We start from the raw sequence: 23,714 nt of genomic DNA, 5'->3' as shown, positions 1-23,714 counted from the left end.
AACGTCTCGCGAGACTATAACGTGAACGGGGCTGGTGTGTTTTCGCTTGGCACGCGGGTCAGAAGATTCTGGAAGAAAGGCTTTCTGTGAGGTTGCTGCTTGTTGTCTTCATTTAAGGTTGGGAAACAGTTATTATCACACGTTTTATTTCTGTAACTGACAGCTGTGCTTAGCTTGGCCAAAGGCCAGAGGGGCATCCTAGCTAGCAGTTTAGATGTGACCTGGTCAAGTAGCTGAATTAGCTACGAAGGGCCTCATCAGTTTCAGTTTATATGCTGTTCCAACCAGCGGTTTAACCTGCGATTGTGTGTAAGATTGATACTCAGGCACATATCATATACAATCGTAGAAAAAAACACTTGTAATTGCCCAGGAATCTTTTTTCTAAAAAAAAAAAGAGCCCAGCTATATTATATCTAGGAAATACTCAGAACTAGTTTCACCAATGTTGTTATTATGAATCGAAACTTAAGCCTTAATTGGCACCCAGATTCAACCTAACGACTAAGAGATCAGTGTGGCACATTTTAGAAATCGCTTAACGCGAAACATGTAACGTTTGTTGATTTATGAATATATCGACCAAATAACTACAAAATCATCCATAAATGAATTTTGTCATGAACAACCGCTTGCCAGAATACAAAAAGGAAATCAATTTGTTGTGGAAATTATTTGCATTGTGTTGCCAAAAAAAATAATAATAATAATATTAGTAATAAAAAAATCTAAGAAGGATTTCAAGTATGCGAACGTTAAGTTACATCATTTTAAGAAAAAAAATTTCTGAAAACATTACCAAAAAATTGCTTCATTTCTAACTTTCTTATGTACTGCTATATGATTTTTCTACAAACTTAAATCAATGCAGAATAACTGTCCTTTCATTTAGCCCAAGCTTTCACATTCCTTACCATAAAGTATAATTTATTTTTTCTCTCTCTCATTTAATAAAGTGGCAGAGAAAATTCTGCCATGTAATACAAGTTGCTTTTCTACTGTATGTTGTCATTTAGGTATGGCTTTGAAATAACCAATACTTATCAATTATTAGTTCATATAATATGGTGGTTCATGCCATCAACTTAAAAATGTAAATAAAACAATGCTTCCCTGAAAAAAAAGCTAAGGAGATTGTTGGGGGGTAACAGTTTTGTGTCAGTGTAAAGGCTCTCAAGACATTTAGCTACTGGAATAAAAGGGGGGAAAGCACGTGTTTTAAGGCTTAAACATGGTTATTTCACATGACAGTTGAAGTTTTCGACAAGGGTTCAAATGTCCATAGCAAGTTGTGCAAGCAGCCCCACATTGTTTCACTCCCTTTGGAGTGTACTAGCATTTGAAACACTTGGAACTGGACAAGGTGCTCTTTGTACTGGATTGCCTGATGCATGTGGGTATTTTGTCTGAGCTGGAAGAACTGAACTTGTCAGGTTCTGAAGAGAAACACTCAATTTAGTCTACGAGAATAAAATTTTTACAGAAACTTTCTTTTGAAATTTTACTCTGATGTTGCTATGCACTGACAGACAAAATATTTTTGGGGGCAAAGTTAATCTCATTGGGTATTTCAAGATATGATTCAGACACTTATGTTTTTTTCTCTCTCTCTTTCTGCTTCTTAAGGTCATCTGAAAGAGGCAACGATGGTGAAAGAAACAGGCTTTTATGACACACTTGGCGTGAAACCCAATGCAACTCCCAATGAACTTAAAAAAGCCTATCGCAAGTTAGCCTTGAAGTATCACCCTGACAAAAACCCGACTGAAGGGGAAAAGGTTTGTCCCCTTAATTGATGCTATCAAAAGCCACAGCAGCTGTGGCAGTTTTTTTAATCTTAATTTTTTATTTATGTATTTTCCCCAAAGTTTAAACAGATCTCACAGGCATACGAGGTTCTGTCAGATGCCAAGAAGAGAGAGGTGTATGACCGCGGAGGTGAAAAGGCTATAAAAGAAGGAGGAACAGGCAGCGGCAGTGGTGGCGGTGGTTTCACATCGCCCATGGATATCTTTGACCTATTTTTTGGTGGAGGTAGTCGAATGCACAGAGAACGAAAAGGTGAGAGCAGATATTTGGAAAAACTCACAGTGGCTCCTGAAAACATGAAGTGAATCCTGCATAGAATTTCTAGTAAGAGAAAAGAAAATATTGTATTATAATTGTATAAAATGTAAAAAAATATAAAATAATGAACAGTACAAATAAATAAAAAAGTCAGTATATCTGCCAGATTAAGGTGATTGGTGGAAGTATGCAGATATGGGCAAACAATAAGATTCTTATGTAATGCAGTTCATAACAATCGCCACTAGAGGACAGAACAGGAAGGTTAGTGCCACTATTGCTTTCAAAAAGTTTCTTGTAGGATTTATTTTTAGCTTCTATAAGTAATTCTCATATTCCTGTATTATTTTCTTCCTTCTAAGCATTAAGAAAGACGAGTGATGAACCTGTCAGACGTTTGACTGTGCTGCTTTTTCGTGTTGAGAAACAGGAGCTATGTTTTCTGAAGTGTTCCATCTGGTGTTGCCCCTCTCAAGAGATGTTGTCATGAAAATAAGATGGTGCTATGCAAGTCATCAGTTTTCACTATACTTGGAAGCGTATGTTGATTCATTCACTCATAGCTGTTTGGTAGAAAAACATGATGTTGGATGAATCTTGGCAGATAAATTTGGAAAAACATGGGGAAAGGTTGTTTCTTACTCTTTTTTTTCCTTCCATTTACTTGGGCACTGAATAAGTGGATAAGTAAGTGGTGGTTGCATTTTATATGCATAAAACCAAACCGCATTTATACAATTAAAATGGGCTGAAAATTGATCGAGAATGCTGTAAATTTGAGTCTGGAAAGTTTAGAATAACAAAGATACATATCTAATAGTATACAACACTATCACTATAAAATATTTTGGGAAGACTCGCTCACCAGAATCATGTAAGAATTGTGATGTTTTTTTGTTTTTTTTTTACAAGCGATCAGTCTAGTGAACTGACCCTAGAAAATTGAAGAACAAAGTGGATTTTGCATCTAATAAATAACAGATAGTAATCAAAGGTTGGTGACATATCTTTAGATGACGTACCTACATTGTCTAAAATATTTTCCAAGTTATTGCCCAAAAGTAAGCCTTTCTATGTAAATATTAAGATGTATTATGGTTGTGAACCTTGTACCCAAATCCTGTGAAATGTATTACAGCGATGTGTTTTATTTCACCACAGGAAAGAATATAGTTCATCAAATCACTGTGACCTTGGAGGAGCTTTACAACGGAGCAACAAGAAAACTTTCTGTACAGAAGAACTGCATCTGTGAGAGATGTGAAGGTAAACAGTTCTGCAGTTTTGAGTCCCGAGGTTTGCAAAAATATTCTTATTACACGCAAAGTAGTTTGTTTTATACATAGAATGACGATATTTTAGTCTCAAAACTAAAGCAGTCATTATTATTGAAAAAACAAATCCCCTATTCCACATGTGGCACAAACTTAACATTTTCACAGTAAGGCTCCAAATCTCTCAGCCAAGATAAAACATCTTTTTTCTATAATGTTAGAAGTACAAATTCATGGAGATTAAAGAAGTTAGGAATTGATACAATTGTTTTAATGTCTGAGGTGATTTTAACACTAAGGTACACAAATCCCTCTTTTGCATTGATAAAATGCAAAAGAGGTCTTTCATCCCTGTTCAAAAACAGAATAGAGGACTTTGAATCATTTATTTTGTAGCCAGAAAACTGACCAAACAACTCTATTTGTTGCATTAAATTTGGGATGCTAATGGATAAACTTGTCAAAAAAACTATCAGATCATCAGCATACAATGCCAATCTATGCTCTTGGTCTCCCAACTGAATGCCAAATAGATCAGTTTGCGTTCTTATCATCATTGCCCAGGGTTCTATAGCTAAGACAAATAACATTGGAGATAACGGGCAATCCTGGTGAGTGGAACGTTCTGATATGAAAGCTTTGGAGGCTAAATTATTTGTCCAAACACTGGCTTCGGGAATTCAAAAATATTAATGCTTAAACATTTTTCCCGATCTCATAAGACAAACATTGTTTTGTCAACAGAAATGATTCCCTAATTCTTAGTGGATGTCATGAACATAACTGACCCAGTGGAGCAAATAACATTTAGGTATTGATGTTTAATAACAAAAAGAAAATCCTTAGTAGCTCCAGTCCACATCTACATAAAAGATAGATGTGGTGCTGAAAGCCTTTTTTCTGACGCTGCGGCGGATCAGCATTCACACAGTCGCCTTCACAAACTGCCCTTTTCAGATTCTCTGCTTTCACTCGCAAGATCATGAAATGTTGTGTGTCTGTGTGTAGCCATATTTCATCTGCAGTCGTCACCACTCTGATGCAGATTGACCTTTAGTTTCCACCATGTCTCTAAGGTTTACCTTTGGCAGAGAATCTGTGAAAACATCAAAAAGCAAGGATATTTTCAGCAGCCGAATCATTAAACACACAAAGGAGTCGTTAGCTGAGGAAAAGGTTGAGGCCTCCTCCAGCTCCTCGACGGCCTGTGTGCTTCTGGCATGATGGAAGTTAACTGTTTGACAGGTGGATTGTACCAGAGACTCACTGGCTTACTTAGCTGCGCAACATATCCACCCAAGTAATTATTTGAAATGTTCTTTGTTGGAACAGGTTCAAAATGTTGTTGAATTCAATTAGTATGGCAACAACTTTTTAAGCTGGTGACAAAATGTTTTCTTGTTTGTTTTTTCATTCCTGAGCTGCTTGTAAAAGAATGTTAAAAATGTTTCAATTCTCCTTCACACTTATGTGCTAATATATGTTGGTACATCACATGAATTTCCTCAAAATTAAATACTTGATTATTTAAATCCCACTCCGTCCCATGCCAAGTATGTGCTTATATTTTATATTTTTTCACAGTGCTGAAGGATTTATTTTTTTTCTTCCTTTTCCTCCACGGCAGGTCGTGGAAGTCGTAAAGGAGCTGCACAAATGTGCATGTCCTGCCATGGTACGGGTGTGCAGGTACGCATGCATCAGTTACTCCCAGGTATGGTGCAGCAGGTTTCCACCGTGTGCCACAACTGTCAGGGACAAGGACAGAGAATCAGCCAGAAGGACCGCTGCAAAACATGCACAGGACGCAAAATCATGCGACAGAAAAAGATTCTGGAGGTTCACATTGACAAAGGTGTGACTCAATGAGTCCATTTAAAAACCAAAAAGTGCTATAAAGTTGCTGAGACCAACGGTTGAACTCATGAGCTGATGTTTTTCAAAGGAATGAAAGATGGGCAGAAAATAGTTTTTCATGGTGAAGGGGACCAGGAGCCGGGGCTGGAGCCAGGCGACATCATAATCGTCCTCGACCAACAGGAACATGCACTTTTCACCAGGTACAAAACAAAATGGGAAAAGATGCGTTTTTCTGGACATTGTAGGTTAGTTAGCAAGGTTTACATTATGAGGCATTACAACAACGTGTATACAAAATTTGAAAACCACATGAGTGAGACAGGAATAGTAACATGTTATTTTGCCTTTTAATGTGTTGTCTGCCCAGAAATGTCAAAATGAAGTAAACTTATTCGCTGAACTTGTTTCTGTCGTCAGGAGAGGAGAAGACCTGCTCATGTCGATGGAGTTGCAGCTGGTTGAGGCTTTGTGTGGTTTTAAGAGGCCGGTTCAAACACTGGACAGCAGGACTCTCCTCGTCACGTCTCATCCAGGTAAATGAACCCATCAAACACACAGCAACCTGGATTTCTCTGATTTTATATGATCGAAAATTCAATTTATTTAGCTGTTTCTAAAAGGTTTAAGTTGATCAACCTTTGGGAGTTTTTAAAGTATTCAAAACTGGACTGGATTTACATGGATACAGCTGTGAATCACCTAATCTTCTGTAGTTTAATAAAGACTCTTGATGGAATATCCTGTCAGGTTTGCTATAGCCAATCTCCTTCTGTTTCCAACTACAGGGAAACTAGTCAAGCCTGGAGATACCAAGTGTGTCCTCAACAAGGGGATGCCTATGTATCGCAGACCTTTTGAAAAAGGACGTCTTATTATTCACTTTTCGGTAAGACTTGTAGGATTTTATCTTCACCTTTATAAAAGCAGACTGACACTGCTCCTCTAGAGCATCAAGCAGTAAAAAAGGGCTTAATATCTAGTAAATTAAAACGACCTTCATCATTTTCACTCGCATAGAAATGTTCCATTTGTTTTTTTTTTTTTTTGTGCTAGCTTTAGTTAGCATTACCATTGCTGATAAGGTATGAGTGTCTCAACTTGTGAAGTAAATCACTACTAAGATCTTGAGCACAGACTCAAGATCTTGCATAAGTTAATAATATCCCTGTTTTGAATTACTCTGGGCAAGAATAAATTAGAATTTTATGAACGTGAAAATGACACATCTGAGGAAACATCTACAGCAATTCCTGTTCGAGGCCCACAGGATTTTATGTGACAGACGGGAGCAAAGTAGAGCCTGATTGCGACATAGAAGGGAAAAATGTTTTATTTTTTGTGTTCTAAAGGTTCTCAAAACAACAATTATAAAAAGTGTATGTATACAGCCTCCCTGAGTCAGAACTCTGCTTATGTCACTAGGTGGTGTTCCCACCAGCCAATTTCCTCCCCAAGCACAAGCTGAAGGAGCTCGAGCGCTACCTCCCCGGAAAGATGGACACAGAGCAGACGGACAGCATGGACGAGGACCTCTACATCTATGCTGACCTGGAGGACTGTGACTTAGAGAGCAGAAGAAGACACAGACATCAGTACTACTACATGGACGAGGACGACTACGCCAGCACCGGAGGCGTTCAGTGCCACACATCTTAAACCCCAGCTTGAGACTTTGCCTTTTCCAAAATCCCCCATCTCTGATGCAATGCACCTTGTTGGAAGTTTGTGCACCTTCTCGTCCGGTAACTCTGTCTTAGTTTGAAATTCCCCACGAGCTCAGTCTTAAGGTCCTGGCTCACGTTTTTTTTTGTTTTGTTTTGTTTTTCCCCAACTAATTGGTTTTGGGCTCGATGCTGGACTGCTCATTCCTTATGGGACCACATTTCAATTCTTTTTTTGTTTTGTTTTTCTCTCTGAAGCACTGTGGTTAAACATGAGGGCTGGGATCACAGTGTCTTTAAAAGAAAAGAAAAACTTGCATTTACACTAAAACCGATGCCAACATTCCTTTTAAAATGTTTTTTTTAAGTGTGGTGTTGCTTAATCTGTGGTTGTGAACAGCTCGTTAATGACTTATTGTTTTTGAGGACAAAAGTTCAGATGGAGGACAAGGCTAATTTATGTCGATACTTGATACTTTTTTTTTCTTTTTTTGCTGGTTTACCCTTTAAAGGGCTATTTCAAAACATTTCTAAACAATCTTAAAAATATGACTGGAAGATGTGAGTTTGTAGAAAAGGGGCAGTACTGTTTTAGGTTCAAGCCACTAAATTGTAGATATTTCAAACTAATATTTAACTTTAGTATTTTACCTCTTCTGGGCTCAATTACAGTCTTGGGTTGGACATCAGACTGTTTTCTATGTGAAATTATTTTACAAAAGAAAACAATTTGCAGATGTTTAAAACCATCCAGTTCCTTGACCGCAATTGCTTTCTTGACAATTTGAAGACAAACTGGCAATGTAAATGTATGTTTATGCTGGTAATATTTGTTACAACAGTTGCAAAAAAAAAAAAAAAAAACCCATGGGTATAAAGTGCCTGTTGTACCTACATTGTCAAAGAAAGATTAACCAGTGCCAGAATCCTCTGTAAATGCATGGTCTTGAAATCAGAAGAAAATATTGCATTCCCATGTGGAATGAAGATGAAAAGTCAAAGTAGAACGTTGCATATTTTGATGTTTTGATGTTGGTATCGACGTTGATAATTGTGTCTTGTGCAACCTGATGAGATCTTGGGAGGTTAGGGAGGGATTTAAGATGGGGGAGTTTGAAATGTGTATCTGTTTCAACGCCTTATCATCACTCAACTTGAAGTAACTTGATTATGCAGTGTTAGTTTAAGCGATGATCTTTTCCCTGAATATTTTTTGACCATTATGTTCGGGCACCTTCAAGGGATCTGCTTCTGACAGCAGGTTTGTTTCTGTAAGTCTGAGAAACTGAGATAAGTTAACTCAAGTTTTAATTTAACTTAATCGATGTTCGGACCAAGAATGTTTGTGATCATGTTTTGTTAATAAATATCATTTTGGGGTCTTACTAAACTGATCTGCGATGATATCTGGGAAACTTGAGTTATGCTGTAGTGCTGGGCAAAAGTTCACAACAGTCACAAGCTGGTGTGAATTTTTCAATGTACAACTTTCAGTTTGAATTTCAAAGAATAGTGATATCAACACAAACATTAAAATGAATAACATCAAATTAATTTTAGTTAAGATATAAAAATACATTCATCATCACGAGTTATCTTGAACAAGAGTGATGGATTCTGCTCCTCTGGTTTTCATAACAAACTTTCACCACAAAGAAATCTTTCTTTGTTGAAAAGTGTGATGGGCTCCTTTCATCAAGCTAGCAACAGGTGGGGGAAGGGAAGTGCACTGTTAGTCTACACTCCTTACAGCCATCTTATTAAAAGGACAAACTAGAAAATGAATGACGGGGAACTTTTATGGATTTGAAGAAACTTTAGCAGCCCACTTTTTGTATAAAGTGCCAGCCCACCTAACAAATGTTACTAAAAATACACAAAGGTTTTTGGCAAACAAGAGTTTAACTGTTGCCAATTTTGATTTAAATCCAAGGTAATTCAATAAAAAGTATATTCTGTGGGAGGCTGCAAGTGCGTGTTGGCTCCCCCTGCTGACATGGATGTCTAAAGAAGTGGCTTTGTTTGCTTGTTCCTCTGGCAGCTCTGAGAGCAGCGGTTACTTGGTGGATGTGGGTGTTTTTATACCCTTACTTTTCCCACTGTTTGGATCGAAAAGTGTCCTTTTAAAGGCTGTGTTAAATCTCCCGCTCGCTCAATATGTATTCTGACTCAACTCTGATTGAGTTGTATGGCAAGCTGTTAGTATCAATAATAGCCTGTCAACTAAAACTATTTAAACCATAGCCAGTGGGATTCACTGTTGTGTTTGTGCAACCATTTTGTAAATTGTAACATGCGGTGAAGTAAATAATGTGATTATATCACCAGTTATTTTAATTAACTGAATTTTAGCACCCCATATTACCAGCTACATGTTTTTGTCACCCAAACTCAATCAATTATTTGATCCCATATGTGGATTTGTGCTCTTTTCCAAATTCTGCCCACTCTGTCGAGAAAAGAAACTGAACTCTAATTACAGAACAAACTTGACACTAATTTGAGTTTATGAATGGACCTTAAATGCAGCAATTTTGAATGTGAATTTATTTTTTCTTCCAGTGGCAGACTACATGATATCCACAATATAGCAAATATACAAAAAATAGAGTGTAATGACTTCACACTACAGTAACAAATAATATCGCACATAATAAATAGTGGACAGTCCGTTACCTGCGGGCATGAACATGTATGTATGCACAGGAAAGTACAACAAAACAAAGCCGCAATTACAAACAGGATGCAGACTGGAACTTCTGCCGAAGTTCTGCCGTTTTTAAGCATGCATATCTGTGAATCGCTCTAGACCCACTGCAAGGCGGTGAACTGAAGTAGCATGCAGAGCAAATTAGGGTGGAAAGGGAAGCATTTTTACAAACCAAAGCCAGGAAAGCATCAAGTACCTGACATTATTTATGCCCAAACGTTAGGCAGTTTCTATTGTAAATAATCTCATAACAGTTCACCAACATGCATTTTCATGTCTGTTAGAGACAGAAGAGATGAGAGTGTTGGATTCAAGTGGCACTAGTGAAGTTGGACTCACAAACAGTATTATGGAGGTCCTAGGCAGAGTTGACAAAGTTCACACAGCTGTCAAATGGTATGTTTATTTATTTTTAAAAAATATTAATAACTAAAAACAGTTAAAGACCTAGCTTAACCTTAAATATTAAGGCAAATAAGAAATACATGGTTGATTCTTAAATTCTGTATCCTGAACTTCTTGCTTTGAAAATGTAAAATTCACTTTCATAAGACTTGTATCAATATAAAAAAGTTTAAACAAACACCATATTACTCTTAGTAGGATGGTACAGGATTTTTTAAGTGAGGTTTCTTCAAAGCAGAGATGGATAGTAGCGACTTACATCTTCCCAGTTACGATTACCTGAGTAACTTTTTTTGGGGGAAAAAACTGTTACTGGAAAATTTTTACTACTCTATCCTTTTTACTTTTACTTGAGTAATATTATCATGAAGCATCACTACACTTGAGTAGCATGTCTAAATACACTACCCGCTATGAGTAACTTCGCTAAATGACGAAAGACTATGTTTTAACTAAATGTGCACCAGACACACCTATAGCTTATGTTACCGTGAGATCTTCTCTTTGTACTCAAGCATTGCTTTTCTAATTCTATTTTCTATCTTCTGATTTTAAATGCGAAGTGAGCATTCAGTAAACATAATACACTGGGAAGAAGGTGTAGGATTTTTAAAGAAATTTTCATCAAAATTTCTGATACCCCTTTGAGTTGATCTGAATGCTTTTGAACTTTGCAAACAACTGCCTGGCTCCTCCACAGCAGAACGCAGGCGACAGCTTAAGGTTTCCACAGTCTTAACAGGCCATCCTTGCTGTATGTGGCAATCAGGTTCTCTTGTGGGTGGTGAGCGATGCCAATTACATCCTTGTCGTGAACCTGTGGATGCAGAGGAATGCAGATCAATACACATTCTCATTCCCCCCCTACAGACGTCCAGCTTCCCTGACTGCCCTTGCTGAAAAATGTTAGCACAACAATGAGACAGCAAAACAGGGAGTGGAGGCTCACTAACGGTTTTTCTCAAAGATAATTGTTGGGTATGAGGAGAGGGGCTTACAGTCAGCGTTTTCTCCAGCCTCCCTGTTGTGTAGTTAAAACAGTACAGCACACTGTCCTCCCCCACACCGTAGATCCATTCCCCGCGGGGTGACACGGTGCAGCACACAAAGCCTGCTCTCTCTGGCTGCTCTGAACAGAAAGTCTTCACTGTCTGAGGAGGAAAAAGAAAGAAAATTAACTTTGTCATAACAGCCACACTGTTACATGATTAGATGAGTAAAATATTTTGAATTGTTTTAAATGTTAACTCATCTGTCACTTTAGGGAATAAACACTTTTTTTCCTAGAAATGCAGAATAGAGCCATACTTTTCTGTATGGTTTAGTGAAGTTTAGTGAAACTTTTTTTTTTCACTAAAAAGTTCTTGAAGTTTGCTTGTTGTAAAGCTAATGGATTTGATTATTTTCCATGGATTATTTAACATTATCTGTAAAAATGGATTAAAGAAATCTTGCATTACTACAATGCCTTCATTGTAAATTGTAGATATATTGTATGTTCAAAAAATTCCAGCAGCCTGAAGACAGATGTTTTCATCATTGATGATTTTTTAAAAAATCGACAAAGCCAAATGATGCTCTCACCTGGCCGTGCATGTTCATGATGACCACTGTGCTGGAGTGGTTACACACCACGAACTCCTCAGGCTTTTGGGGAAGAGGAATCACATTGTTGACTGGGACGTCTGACGTCATTGACTGGGATTTGAACGTGTGAATGCATTCGGAGGATTTTGTGTTCCAAATCTGGGAAGAAATATTTTCCATTTTAACAGATCTAGTCAGAGGTTTTACAGGAACTCATTTTTGTCATAAACACATTTGAACCAAACGCAGTTGAGTGACATTTTGAAAATAAGAACTGGGTGCAAGTGTGAATTACTTTTTGGGTTTTCTCTAATCCAAACAGGGTCATAATTGTGCATACAGGCTCATATATATATACATACAAACACAACACACACACACACACACACCCACACACACACACACACACACACACACACACACACACACACACACAATGTCCCTTAGCAAGTTGCAGAGAAGCCGCACACTTTCTGTATCCATCAACAAAGTTTGGTCATAATCCTGCCAGAATATTTAACCACTTTTCTTTTCAAGAATGGTACATTTAAGTCAAGTTAGTTGGTTTTCTTACAGCTATTCTGTGGAGTTGAGATTGGAGTCATTTCAATAGCTTAATTAGCCAGTTTCACCCATTCCAAAACCATTTTATTCCAATCAAGTGTCTGACATCGTTGCCCAATTGGAACACACAGTTAATTAAAAGTTTCTACTTTTGATGGGAAGCTGAAGAATTTGGAAGAAGTTCTTTGTTACTCCACCACTGCAGGGCTGGCAGGGAAACAAACCCCATCACCTTCAAACACCTTCATGCCTCATGGTTGGCACAGTTTTCTTAGGTTTATTCAGCTTAAACTATTTAGCATTGTGGTTAAAATACATCCATTTTTTCCTAATCTGTCCAGAAAACTTATTCAGAATGACCTGAGGAAATTTGTGAACTATGCCAACTCTGCCAAGCAGAATTTGACCAGGAATCTAAATAAGTGTATGAAAAATGTGCAAACGGTCCACACCAAATATTAATCAGGCTGTTTAAGTATATCTATTATTCATAAATATCTACAATAAATTCAAACTTTTGCATCTAACTATTGTGTTTAAAAGTTCCTGAAGTTGTGTGATGTAAAATAATTCCTTTCTGTACCAAATCATCCTTAAAAGCTCCAAAAATATTGTACCTATGCCCAAGATGATTGTATAGCTTTTGACAGGAACCATAAATTACATCTGATATGGCATAACTGAGTGTGGACCCAGACCCTTTATGTAAATCATACCTTAACAGTGCCATCGGCTGAGGCGGTGATGATGTGAAAACCATCCTGAGCGAAACACGCATCGTTTACAAACGATGAATGTCCTTTTAACTCCTTCAGCGTCTTGCCCGACCTCAGCTCATGGATTCTGAAAATGATGTTGACAACCGAATGGAAAAAGATGACTACTTTAATAAAAAAAAAACTCTGCTTAACTGAAGGAGCAGATTATTCTTGAAAGCAGGCAAAACGTGTAGCCACTGAGTTATTTTTAGCTCCTGCTGAGTGAATGGGTGCAGATGAGCTAAACCATGACAAAACACCTCACGCTCACTGATTCACTTTGTCTCCTGGAAGGGAAGACTCGCTCCTCGTGAGGAATTTTCTCGACTTGAGGATCCGTGAGGTGGAGAAACACGTTGCTGCTTTGTGCCTGAGCGCATGGCACCTCAGCTGCACCCACACAGCACGTGTGCCTCCAACTCGAGGCACAGCCCACACCCCCCAGGAGTCAGAAAAAATATTCAACCCGTCAAAATGAAAGGAGAGTCAGTGTTTGCATGCAGGGGGAAGTCTGGAACAAGCAGAATACTTTGGAATACTTTGCAAATTTGCTTGTGCAAGTGGATTAAAATAGGTGAATAAAGATGCTAATTCTGTACTTTGAACGTTGTTTCTGTGTAAAGTGTATAGTTACATTAGTTTGGATTCAAATTTGCAGAAGTTTGAAATGCAGGAACATGTACATTCATGTTATTAATATGCATGTGGCCTGTTACTTCAGAAAAGATTCATACATTAAAAGACAGTACCACAACTGAAGATCACCAACATCTTCAATATTTTTTCCCCAACTTGTTGCCCACCCACTCTTTTGTTTCTTATGAATTTACCGTGGGCTGTAAAAGTAAACACTGATTAAAAAAAATAAATAGAAAAAGCACCATCTTCCTGCCATCCTTCATGAGCTGATGCCTATATGTGCATCTTCCAAACCTTTATGAATCATCTTTCAGGTCAGTGAGATCTCTCCATTTCCTCCCACTGCAGACAAACCTGCTTCTGCACAAGACTCCAGAAACTCAACATAGCTCCCACCTCATGTTGGTTATACAGTTATATATATAACACACAAGCCTGCAATATGCATATACAAACACAACACAAAAATTAAGAAAATAACTAGTAAATATGTTTAAAACATCTCAAACTAAATGAAACTTTAATGCAGTGGTTAAAATATTTTTTTTTTAAATCTAATGCTCAATGTGCTATAGCTAATCAGGAGGTAAATTATCCTTAAATATTTTTTTACAAAATTATTTGTGAAACAATTACTATTGTCCTTTCGGTTATTACTTGACAAAACCTTTTTTTTTAACCAGTGGAGTAGCTCTTATTCTTCTCTCAAGCTTGGAGTTTACTGGGAGAGATGGATATGGATCATCTTACTAAATCATTGAGTCCTGATTTCTTCTTAATCCTTTTATAAATTCACCAACTGGCAGGTGTTGTATAGGATGTAATACAGAGATGACTGTGACAGAAGATTGGTTTGGGGCCTTTGAAACCTTTATGTGATGATTTTGCTGTACGGTTTAGATCAATATTCACCACATGTTTTCATTTTGTATTTCAACAATTTATGTCAGAGTATAACATTTACTCTAAAAATGTCCCCAGGGTTTTTTAAAGACAAATGACCCACAGCACCATGGATACTCCACCTTACTTAGCAATGGCATGTAATGTTTTCCACATATTCATCCAATATGAATCATCCAATAATTTTAATTGCACTACTTAACTTGTCAAGTCAATATAGATATGTGGTATGGCTTTGAGCTCACTGTGGATGCTGTGATATCCCACCTTATGGTTTGGTCAAGTGAGGCACTGAGGATGTGGTCGCCGTCCTTTGAAAAGCTCAGACAAGTCACACCTTTGCTGTGAGCGTGCTCGAACCTTCGCACACACAGGCCACTTTGGATCTTCCACACCTTTCTCATCGACACACAATGACATATTTCAATGTTTTAGAAACATGCATATTTTCTATTCAAATAAACATACCAAAGCTGAGACTCAAACAAGAAGACATCCGTTGGATTGTTACACTGTTTGATCAAACTGACCTTAATTTTGCCATTCTGCGCTCCGGTGGCGAGTAGATCTACATCTTGACTGAAGCACATACACAGCACAGCATCGTCCATCGTCATGAAGCTTTCTTGGGCCTGATACTTGAGATCCTGCAGGATGCCATTTACACACAAATGCACAGCACACAGACCATAAATAACAAAAGAGCATTAAAAACACAAACCTAAAGCATGCCACTAATCACAAGAATGATTTTGAAATTATAATCTTGATTTTTTTTTGTAAGAAGTTGGGTAATACATAAACATTAGTCAAACAAATACAAAACAACTTTATTACCATTCATGTCACAAAGTTAAAAGGAAATATGTCTAAAAATGTGAACAACATTTACCTTACAAATTTTTCCACTGTTGAAGTTCCAGAACACAATATACCCATCCACTGATCCGGTGACTAAATATTTGCCATTAGGAGAGAACCGGGCGCATTCCACATGTGAACGTCGTCCAAACTGCATATTTAAAACACAGAAAAATTACATAAGATGCCTCTTCTGCAACACCATTTGCAGCATATATAAACACAGAACAAAAACAAAATTTAATATCAGTCATCCTCAGGGAGAAATGCATTTTTCCAGTGCTCTGCAGCAGCGTGGGCTGACCATTCTTATCATTTTTGTCACTGGCAAGCAACAATGAGCTGTGCCTGCAGCTCTTAGGAGCGAGCACTGAGAACACAAACTGACTGGAAGAGTTGTCCTGAGGTGAATAAGTCTATCAGTTTTGTGTCAGAACGGCTATTGGATGAATTCACTTATAAAACAAGCTCACATTCACCACAAATTGACCAGAAAGCACAACTTAATATATTTATTGTCCAAGAAGTTTCCTTTGGACCAATACAGAAATGTGCTGATTTTTGTCGATTACCTTTATGTGGCGGTACAGCTGAGATGGAAAGCTTTCTTTTTCCGCATGCTGCTCCTTGTTTGTCGATGTGTCGATTGTTATTTCAGGGGAAAGATAACCTGGATTTATCTGTCGCTTTATATTCTGCAAAAGGGAACACAACACAAAACTTAAAGCTGTAGTACCACATTAGGGTAGTGGAACGCCTCATGCCTGTGTGCTCAGTCCGTTGCAGTTCACACCACTACACGAGAAAAAAATGATCGTTCAATTTGACTTGGCAGTATCTTCAAAGTACTTTGAAGTAGGCTTTGTGTATGAAAACATCTCCTTCTTTGGACAAGTTAAATTAAAAGCTTTGATCCAAAAACAAAGAACCTTCTATCCACAATAAAAAGTTCTGAAACCATTTGTACATCGTTTGTCTTGTTTTTGTGGACATTGCTGGTTTCTCTACCAACAAAAATTCTTGAGACATTTTCTCTGCAAACTGACATGATGTGCGGTTATGAAGGTGGTGAGGGAGAGACTGCAGACCCAGGTTGTTGAGAATGAAGTGATAAATTTAATGATGAGAAAACAATAATCAAGACCAGGGAGCACAGAATGAGCAGAAGGCTAAAACTCAAAACTGGTATCACCTGACCACACAAGACAGCAGACAAGTCGGCAGACTTGACACCACAACTAGATGCATCAGACAACAACCCAACAAGGCACAGAGGTGGGATTAAATACACAAAGGGTAATCAGGGAAATGAGTCACAGCTGGGAACAATCAAGGGCTAGACAGGACAACACGGAGACTAAATTAACTGAAAACAAAACAGAAACCTAAATTAACACAGAGAACAACCCAATTCCTCACACAAACATTTCCAAGAAGAGACCTTTCCTGTACAGCTTCCGAGAGACTGTGTTCCCTTACCAGCCAATACAAAAACCCTCCTGTGGATAAACCTGGAGAGTGACCGCTTTCTATTATTTGTTTCTTTGTAGCCCCAGCTGGAATCCAAAAGCCATCTCTCTAAACATTCAAGCCTAGATGACATCCAAGGTAAAAGATGACAAGGGGCTTTAATAGCAAGCACAAAGGCACACACAAGTTCTATAACAGCAGGACAAAATGAAAAAGGACAAAAGCGAGGGGAAGCGCACATCAATAACGCGAATTCCCCTGGCATGTAATTAGAGTGAGTACTGAGAAGAATATTGATCTCTGAACTCACGCTGACTTGCTCCAGGAGTCCAATGAGGCGAGAAGGAGGCACCACACTGACTTCTCTGGCCAAAGCCTCAGCTATGGCTCTGCGCTGCTTCTCCTTACTGGTGCCCTTTGGGTACGCCTGCAGTGACAGAGAAGGGAGTTTCAGCTTGGACATCACACCTCATGCAAATTGTTTTTGCTTGAAGTTAAAACACTATATTTCTTTTCTAACCTCTCGAGGGTCAAAGTAAGGACACGTCAGCAGTTTCTCCAGATGGGCGTACCTCTCTGGCTCGGTCTGATTCAGCAGGATCATCGGGTCAGTTTGTCTGAGGAGCGAGCGGGCTGCACCCACCTCTCTCATTTCAATGAGCTCCATTACAACCTGTTGAGAAGATCGCTGGTAATGGGAGACGCTTTCACTGTGTCTTGAAAAAGAATTCGTGCCCAATGAAGGTTTTCATGTTGTGTCACATTACAATCACAAATATTTTTTGTATTTTATATTTTATATCAACACAAAGTGCATAAATGTAAGTTGGAATTAAAATTATTTATCATCTTAGTCAATGCTTTGTAAAGTCACATTCCAAAACAATAATAGTCTCAAGTGTTCAGGGAACTGTCTTGATATGCTTTCTTTCCAAATGCAGAGACTGTATTTTTATGCTTTTTCTGCATGGCTTTGTAGTTTAGGTGGTCAGTCATGATTTGTTTGAAGTTATGCTGTTTCATTCCCTTAACACTGTTCTGAACTTCTCCACAATTTTATCCATTATTGAACACCTAGCCATGTGTACCAGCAAAACTGCTGAGCTCAAACTGAACAGTTGCATCTATAGATAGGATAAATTATAACCTGCAACTGGCAAGCTTGGATTTTAATTCTGAGTATCAAAATGAAGGGTAAGGAAAACAATTATTTGATCTTCTTTTCAGGTTATCTGCTGAGGAAACTACAACTCACCTGCTCATAGAGGTCAATCAGTGTGTTGTCAGGCAACTTGAGAGACTCAATGGCCAGCAGAACAGAGTCCCAGTGGCCTCTGTTTATATCCTCTACAAAGCTCTCGATGCTTTGCACGGTGTTGAGAGAAACTGTGGTTTCTTCCTGTAAGGTCATCAGCGTGCGGTAAAGGTTATTCTCCTTGAGGTACTGCATGATCAGACGGATCACACTGCAGACACAGAGAAGACGAATCTCTAAGCACTTTAAGCACTTTAAACTTTTCCTTTATTATATATTTTATATTCACACAATACCACAGACTATCATCATATCTGAAATGCATTTGATATAAGTGACTCTTCTCCAAACAGGCAGTAGAGTATAGGTATAAATACCTGTCTCACCTTTTCAGCAATTTTTATATATTACAAAGGAAATGTTTATTGTTTTCATTTCTTTTGTATGAATCAAAAAGTGTGACGTTTGCTCCATGTCAACTCGGTCCATGCGAAACACAAATCGGGTCTGTATAATGAGCCCTTCAACCAGCGAGACAGGAAATAGTTTACAGCAAAGTATACTGAGATGTTAGAATAGCTCGGTCAAAGTCCAGACCTTATTAATATTAATAATTTGGGGCAAGACTTGTATTTTAAGGTTTATATATAAGGTTGCGCCTCTCTTACTGTGACTTTCTATCCAGTCATTTTGAACTTAAGCTAGTCTACAAAGAAGATTTTAAAAAAGGTTTTAATCTCATTCAAAATAATGTATGACTTCCCTTCATCCTCACACTTATTTTGCATTTTGTGTTGGCCCGTGGCATAAAATCCAATGAAATGTACTGAAGTGTGTGCATCTGATATGACAAAATGTGGGAAAATGTTCAAGGCATATGAAGACTTTTATAGTGTAACATCATCTATTACGCATATATATAAAAAAACGTGAGTCCATGTAATATATCCTCTGTAAGAAAATAAAAGCAATGCACAGTATCCTACTTTCAAATTACCAAGCGCAACACAGAAAGGGGAAAAAAATCTACATGCATGCACATACATGGAGCAATCATTAGATCAACAGGCACATGTGGTTCATAACCACTTCTCTCCCAATGTCTGCGAGACTTATGGATCAAATGGCTTTGTGCAAACATGTGAGCACAAACGACGGTTTCTGCAGTGTTGTTTACACAAACATAACTATGCAGTACGACAAGAAAACACCAAAGGTTCGTTCTTTTTTTTTCTAACTGGCTTTAAATATTACTACAAGTTAACGCACGAAATATAACCATGTATTATAACCTTTTCTGTGTATTCTCTCGTGATATAAATGCACATTTTCTCTCATTGTTCATGCATTGAGGATCAGGAGTGCACTTACTCAGTGGGCTCCAGCTCCACAGCCATGTTTGGGACGCTGTCTCCTGCTGCTGCCGCAACGGACTGACGCTGTGGAGGTTTGGCTCCGAGCGCCTCTCGCTGGAGCCACGTGAAGACGGCGGGTCGGAGACCACCCACCCATCCACCGCACGTGCTCGTCGCGGGAGGGTGAGCGGCGGTCCCGAACGCGGGACGGCCCCCGACACGCACACAGGAGCGTCGGAGTTGCGCCTCCCTCACTGTGACGCAAAGAGATTTTCTACAGATGTTTTTCGAGCACGTTGAGTGCGGGGCGAAGCGGGATGCGGCTGCTGCAGTCCCAAGCAACAACAGCAGCAGGATCAGCACCTCAGACAGATCCTCGTGGCTTAAAGCGTGCGGGAGCAGGAGCGTTGTTATTCCAGCTCTAATTGCTCTAATGGAAAAAAAAAACAAACAAAAAAAACATCCGTGTCCTGTACGTCACCATGCAGAGCTGGATGCACCTGTCTTTAATGAAAGGGGATGCTCTCAGAGAGGTTGCGTGTTTTTTTAATCCACAGCCATTTAAAATCATGATGATATCAGGAATCAGAATCAAGGTGTTAAGTTATTTGAAGCTGAATCTAATGGGGAAAGTTCCAACAAAGGTTCAAATCTCGTCCATTAGCAGTAATGTCATCTTGTCATCTCATATCCTCGGGATATCAGAGATTTGACCAAAGATTATATAGGAGCTTCGATGGATTAATATCTCGCGAGATCACGGGTATACCTCGCAACAGGTGAGCACTAATTGATGACGCCAGCACGCTATTTGAGTTCGGGCCTTGATGTCAGCAGCATTTCTGAACAATGAGCTTCTTGTTTCTTTGAACAGTTCCCCAAGCAGGCAAAGTGTTCATAGAACGATTCGGTTTACGTGATAAATACATTTTTTGGTGTTTGAAAAGTGCGAGGAAATGCCGGTGAACAATAACAACCAGGTGAGTGCATTAAGGGACAATAAACACCTGCGTTAATTAGCCTTTTCCTGTCTAAACGTTTCTGAAACACCACATTAGAGTTCGTCAGTGACTGTTCTGATTTTAGATTTTCTCTTTCATTTTCATCAGAAAGTAGTACCGAACGCCGCTGCCCGGATAGTCAAGCTGCCCGTGGTTCGCTCAGCCTGTGCCACCCTGTCGGTCCTGTACGGAGATGCTAAAAGCAGCAGCTCCAGTCTGAAATCCCTGTGCGAGGCGCTGGAGAGCGGCGTGACCGCCCTGAGCGCCGCGGCCTGTACCAGAGTCTCGCCGGTCATTGTTAAGCTGGAGCCCCAGAGTGAGTCCTACCACGACTGGGTCGTGGCTCCTTTTTGCTCAGCCATTTGCAGCAGTATCAATCATGTCTTGGTGCTGGGGTTTGTCTTCATAGCATATGTCTCTTTTCAGTCTCCATTGCAAACAATCTTGCCTGCAAGGGCCTTGACTGGCTGGAGACTTCATTCCCTGTTGTTTTGTCCCCACCGGATGAGGTACTTGTTTAAATGATTGGCCCTGTTCTTAAAGAGTGATCATCATGATGATGAATTTGACTCAATCACGCAGGTGGTTGCTGCTGCCAAGAGCAAGGTAAAGAAGATTAGAGATGTGGTGTCCACTGCAGCCGGTGGGACAGTTGTGACAGTGCAACACACTGTCACACAGGTGATCAGTAGACTGCATCAGGCAGACAACAGTGAGAACCAGTCAATGGTGAAGAGAGCCATCAGCATGGCCAGTATGGGATTGGACTCGGCTCTGACTATGTCAGAGGCTCCTCCAGAAGAGGAGAAAGAAGGCAAGTATTAGAGTAACCTGAGTGCCAAGTCTCTCACTTCATTGCCTACTATTGCTTTTCTGTCCACAGGAGAAGAACCCCACTTGGTGGAGGGTTTTGAGGCTTCTGTCCGCTCAGGAAGTTACTCGGGGCGCTTGATGAAACTCGCTGCAAAAGTGTGTTGGAGGACCTACCAAATGATTGGCTCAAAAATCCACTTTGTTCAGGTGAGTACAGTTTGATCAGGAAAGATGTTTGAGTTGCATAATTCAACAACTCAAAGTTAAATATTGGCAAAGGACTATCCTATTGTAATTTTTTATGTCTTTTGATAATTTACTTTTGACATTTCATCATGAGACATTTTTAGGAAAATGTATTACTTTAGGGAAGGGATCAGCCCTAGAGTCCCAGAGTCCTGCAACTTTTAGGTGCATCCCTACTCCACGCAGAATTCACTTCTTGGGGTCTCAGCAAGTTTTGTAAAGGTCATTTTAGTTAGATGTCTGAGTAGAGATGCATTCAAAAGTTGCAGAATGGCCCTCTAGCAATGAAGTTACACAGCAACTTCAGTTTTAAATCCCCAGTTTCTGTTGGTGTCTTGGGTTCTGTCCTTGATGTCCAGTTGGTTTAGGAGATCAATGTTTCAGCTGTGCATATTCCTGCTTAACAATGTTTCAAATGTTTTGTTCTTGAATAAACCTCAGAAGCCTTCACCACAAATGACACACAAGCAAATTGTTTTCCTATTTCAAGGCAATTGGCTGCACCTAATTTTTAGATTGGAGCAGGGGTGGGCAACTCCAGCCCACGGACTTTTAGATGCATCTCTACTTTAACACACCTGAGTCAAATAATGAGGTCATTAGCGGGACTCTGGAGAACTTGACAGCACTTTGGAGGTGATTCAGCAATTTGATTTGGCTGTGTTGGACCAGGGAGACATGCTATAGTTTCCCTCGAGGACCAGCATTGCCCACCTGTGGTTTAGAGTGAAACCCAAGTATTTTTTTATTATTTTTTTTGAATACATGACAATCAGCATTTTCACTGTGGCTGCTTAATGTTTATTCACCATTCAACAGATCACGGAGCGTTTATCCAAACCCACCACTCTGGTTCAGGACCTTCAGACGAGCTGTCAGACTCTGGTGTGGAGCCTCCACGGGTTACCCCAATACTTTCAGCAACAGGTGGTTTCTGTGTTTCTCTTCGTTAACCAGATGTGCAACCTGAGAATTTCATCATCCCGTCAAGAATGTACTCGACGCAGAATTCGCGTCTGTACTGCTGAGGGTTCACCTCTCTGTAAGGAACTGGGCCGCTCACCGAGCACACCAGCTTTACGACTGAGACCTACCAGGACATCTGTGTTTGAGAACGGCTGTATTGTGAAAGGATGTGTTCGTCATTAGTTTTGACTTTTTGATTCTGTACTTTAATGATATGATCATGTATTAGAAGCTTCATGAAACTTGATTGTTTCTGTAGCCCATGTTTTTTGTTCAAATCATAAACATGCACCTGTGTCACACTGCAATCAAAAATAAATTGAACTTATTTAAAACAAATTCTAGCTTCCCTAAAGGGTCAGTCTGAAATTAATTTCTGTTTATCAGAATAAATGCATTAAACTGCAAAGGGGTGGGAGATCAAGTATTTCAAACATTAGGTTATTGTCAGATTTGTAGTTTTGTGAAAGCATAACCTTAATTTCTAAATAGGTAGCATTTAAGGGTGGGTGTTGTAAAAATCTGAAGTCAAATTAACATTTAAGAACCTTAATGATCTGTTAGCATAAAATTGCAAATTTTAAAATCAAATCCAGTTCAGTGACAAATCACTAATTCTGAAAGATGCACTTAAAATTCTTGAGTCTTTGGGGATATTGTTGCCAAAGACTGTAAAGTACCACACTAAGGTACATTGTGCATATAAAAGTAATTATGGTATAGAATCAAGGTTGGTGTCCCACATGCAATGACTAAACTTTCACACAGATGATTAAACATTTGCAGATGAACTGCAACTTTCATCCCTCAGGTTTAAGGCTGAAAAGTTAATTGGAGCATATATATATATGTACTGCTCAAAAAAATAAAGGGAACACTCAACACAATATAGCTCCAAGTAAATCAAACTTCTGTGAAATCAAACTGTCCACTTAGAAAGCAACACTGATTGACAATCAATATCACCTGCTGTTGTGCAAATGGAATAGACAAGTGGAAATTTTCATATTTATTTCATTCATTCAGATCTAGTATGTTATCTGAGTGTTCCCTTTATTTTTTTGAGCAGTGTATATATTCCTGATTTCCTTTGGCAAAACTATTCAATCAAAGTGATTAGCTCAACACTGCACTGATAAAGGGCCAAGTCTCACTTGCCATCTTTTTAAAGCTGCAGATGCATACTTTACAACAAATGATCAAGTGTAAACTAAATCAGGTGAACCAAATTTATTTTACCATGATATGAAATAAGCTTAAGTGGTAAGAATGTGTCCTTTAACCAGTTCTCATAATACTCAATTACCAAATTGTTGCTG

The 23,714-nt window shown here is 39.0% G+C and overlaps 3 protein-coding genes across 3 annotated transcripts; 2 read left to right on the top strand and 1 right to left on the bottom strand.

The window, feature by feature from the left end:
- Positions 1-26: 26 nt before the first annotated feature.
- dnaja1 (DnaJ heat shock protein family (Hsp40) member A1) lies at positions 27-8,256 on the top strand. The gene is made up of 9 exons (XM_055041630.1): positions 27-117; positions 1,627-1,778; positions 1,869-2,061; positions 3,229-3,333; positions 4,969-5,196; positions 5,287-5,401; positions 5,619-5,734; positions 5,987-6,087; positions 6,624-8,256. Exons 2-9 carry the CDS (start codon positions 1,647-1,649, stop codon positions 6,855-6,857), a joined length of 1,224 nt encoding a protein of 407 aa, XP_054897605.1. The 5' UTR covers positions 27-117; positions 1,627-1,646; the 3' UTR covers positions 6,858-8,256.
- Positions 8,257-9,426: 1,170 nt separating this feature from the next.
- LOC129367003 (WD40 repeat-containing protein SMU1-like) lies at positions 9,427-19,662 on the bottom strand. Its single transcript, XM_055041183.1, has 12 exons — positions 19,386-19,662; positions 18,015-18,225; positions 17,280-17,432; positions 17,070-17,186; positions 15,862-15,984; positions 15,321-15,440; positions 14,959-15,075; positions 14,696-14,823; positions 12,845-12,971; positions 11,562-11,723; positions 10,976-11,128; positions 9,427-10,794 (listed from the first exon to the last, which is right to left on the bottom strand). Exons 1-12 carry the CDS (start codon positions 19,409-19,411, stop codon positions 10,696-10,698), a joined length of 1,536 nt encoding a protein of 511 aa, XP_054897158.1. The 5' UTR covers positions 19,412-19,662; the 3' UTR covers positions 9,427-10,695.
- A 296-nt stretch (positions 19,663-19,958) lies between these two features.
- On the top strand, positions 19,959-22,697 carry LOC129367114 (perilipin-2-like). The gene is made up of 6 exons (XM_055041383.1): positions 19,959-20,349; positions 20,479-20,686; positions 20,797-20,879; positions 20,953-21,184; positions 21,254-21,390; positions 22,249-22,697. Exons 1-6 carry the CDS (start codon positions 20,326-20,328, stop codon positions 22,576-22,578), a joined length of 1,014 nt encoding a protein of 337 aa, XP_054897358.1. The 5' UTR covers positions 19,959-20,325; the 3' UTR covers positions 22,579-22,697.
- The last annotated feature ends 1,017 nt before the right edge of the window (positions 22,698-23,714 follow it).

This window comes from Poeciliopsis prolifica, unplaced genomic scaffold (assembly GCF_027474105.1).
Source record: "Poeciliopsis prolifica strain line A6 unplaced genomic scaffold, Auburn_PproV2 SCAFFOLD016, whole genome shotgun sequence".
NCBI classification, from domain to species: Eukaryota; Metazoa; Chordata; class Actinopteri; order Cyprinodontiformes; family Poeciliidae; genus Poeciliopsis; species Poeciliopsis prolifica.
This window is presented reverse-complemented; position numbering and strand designations above follow the sequence as displayed.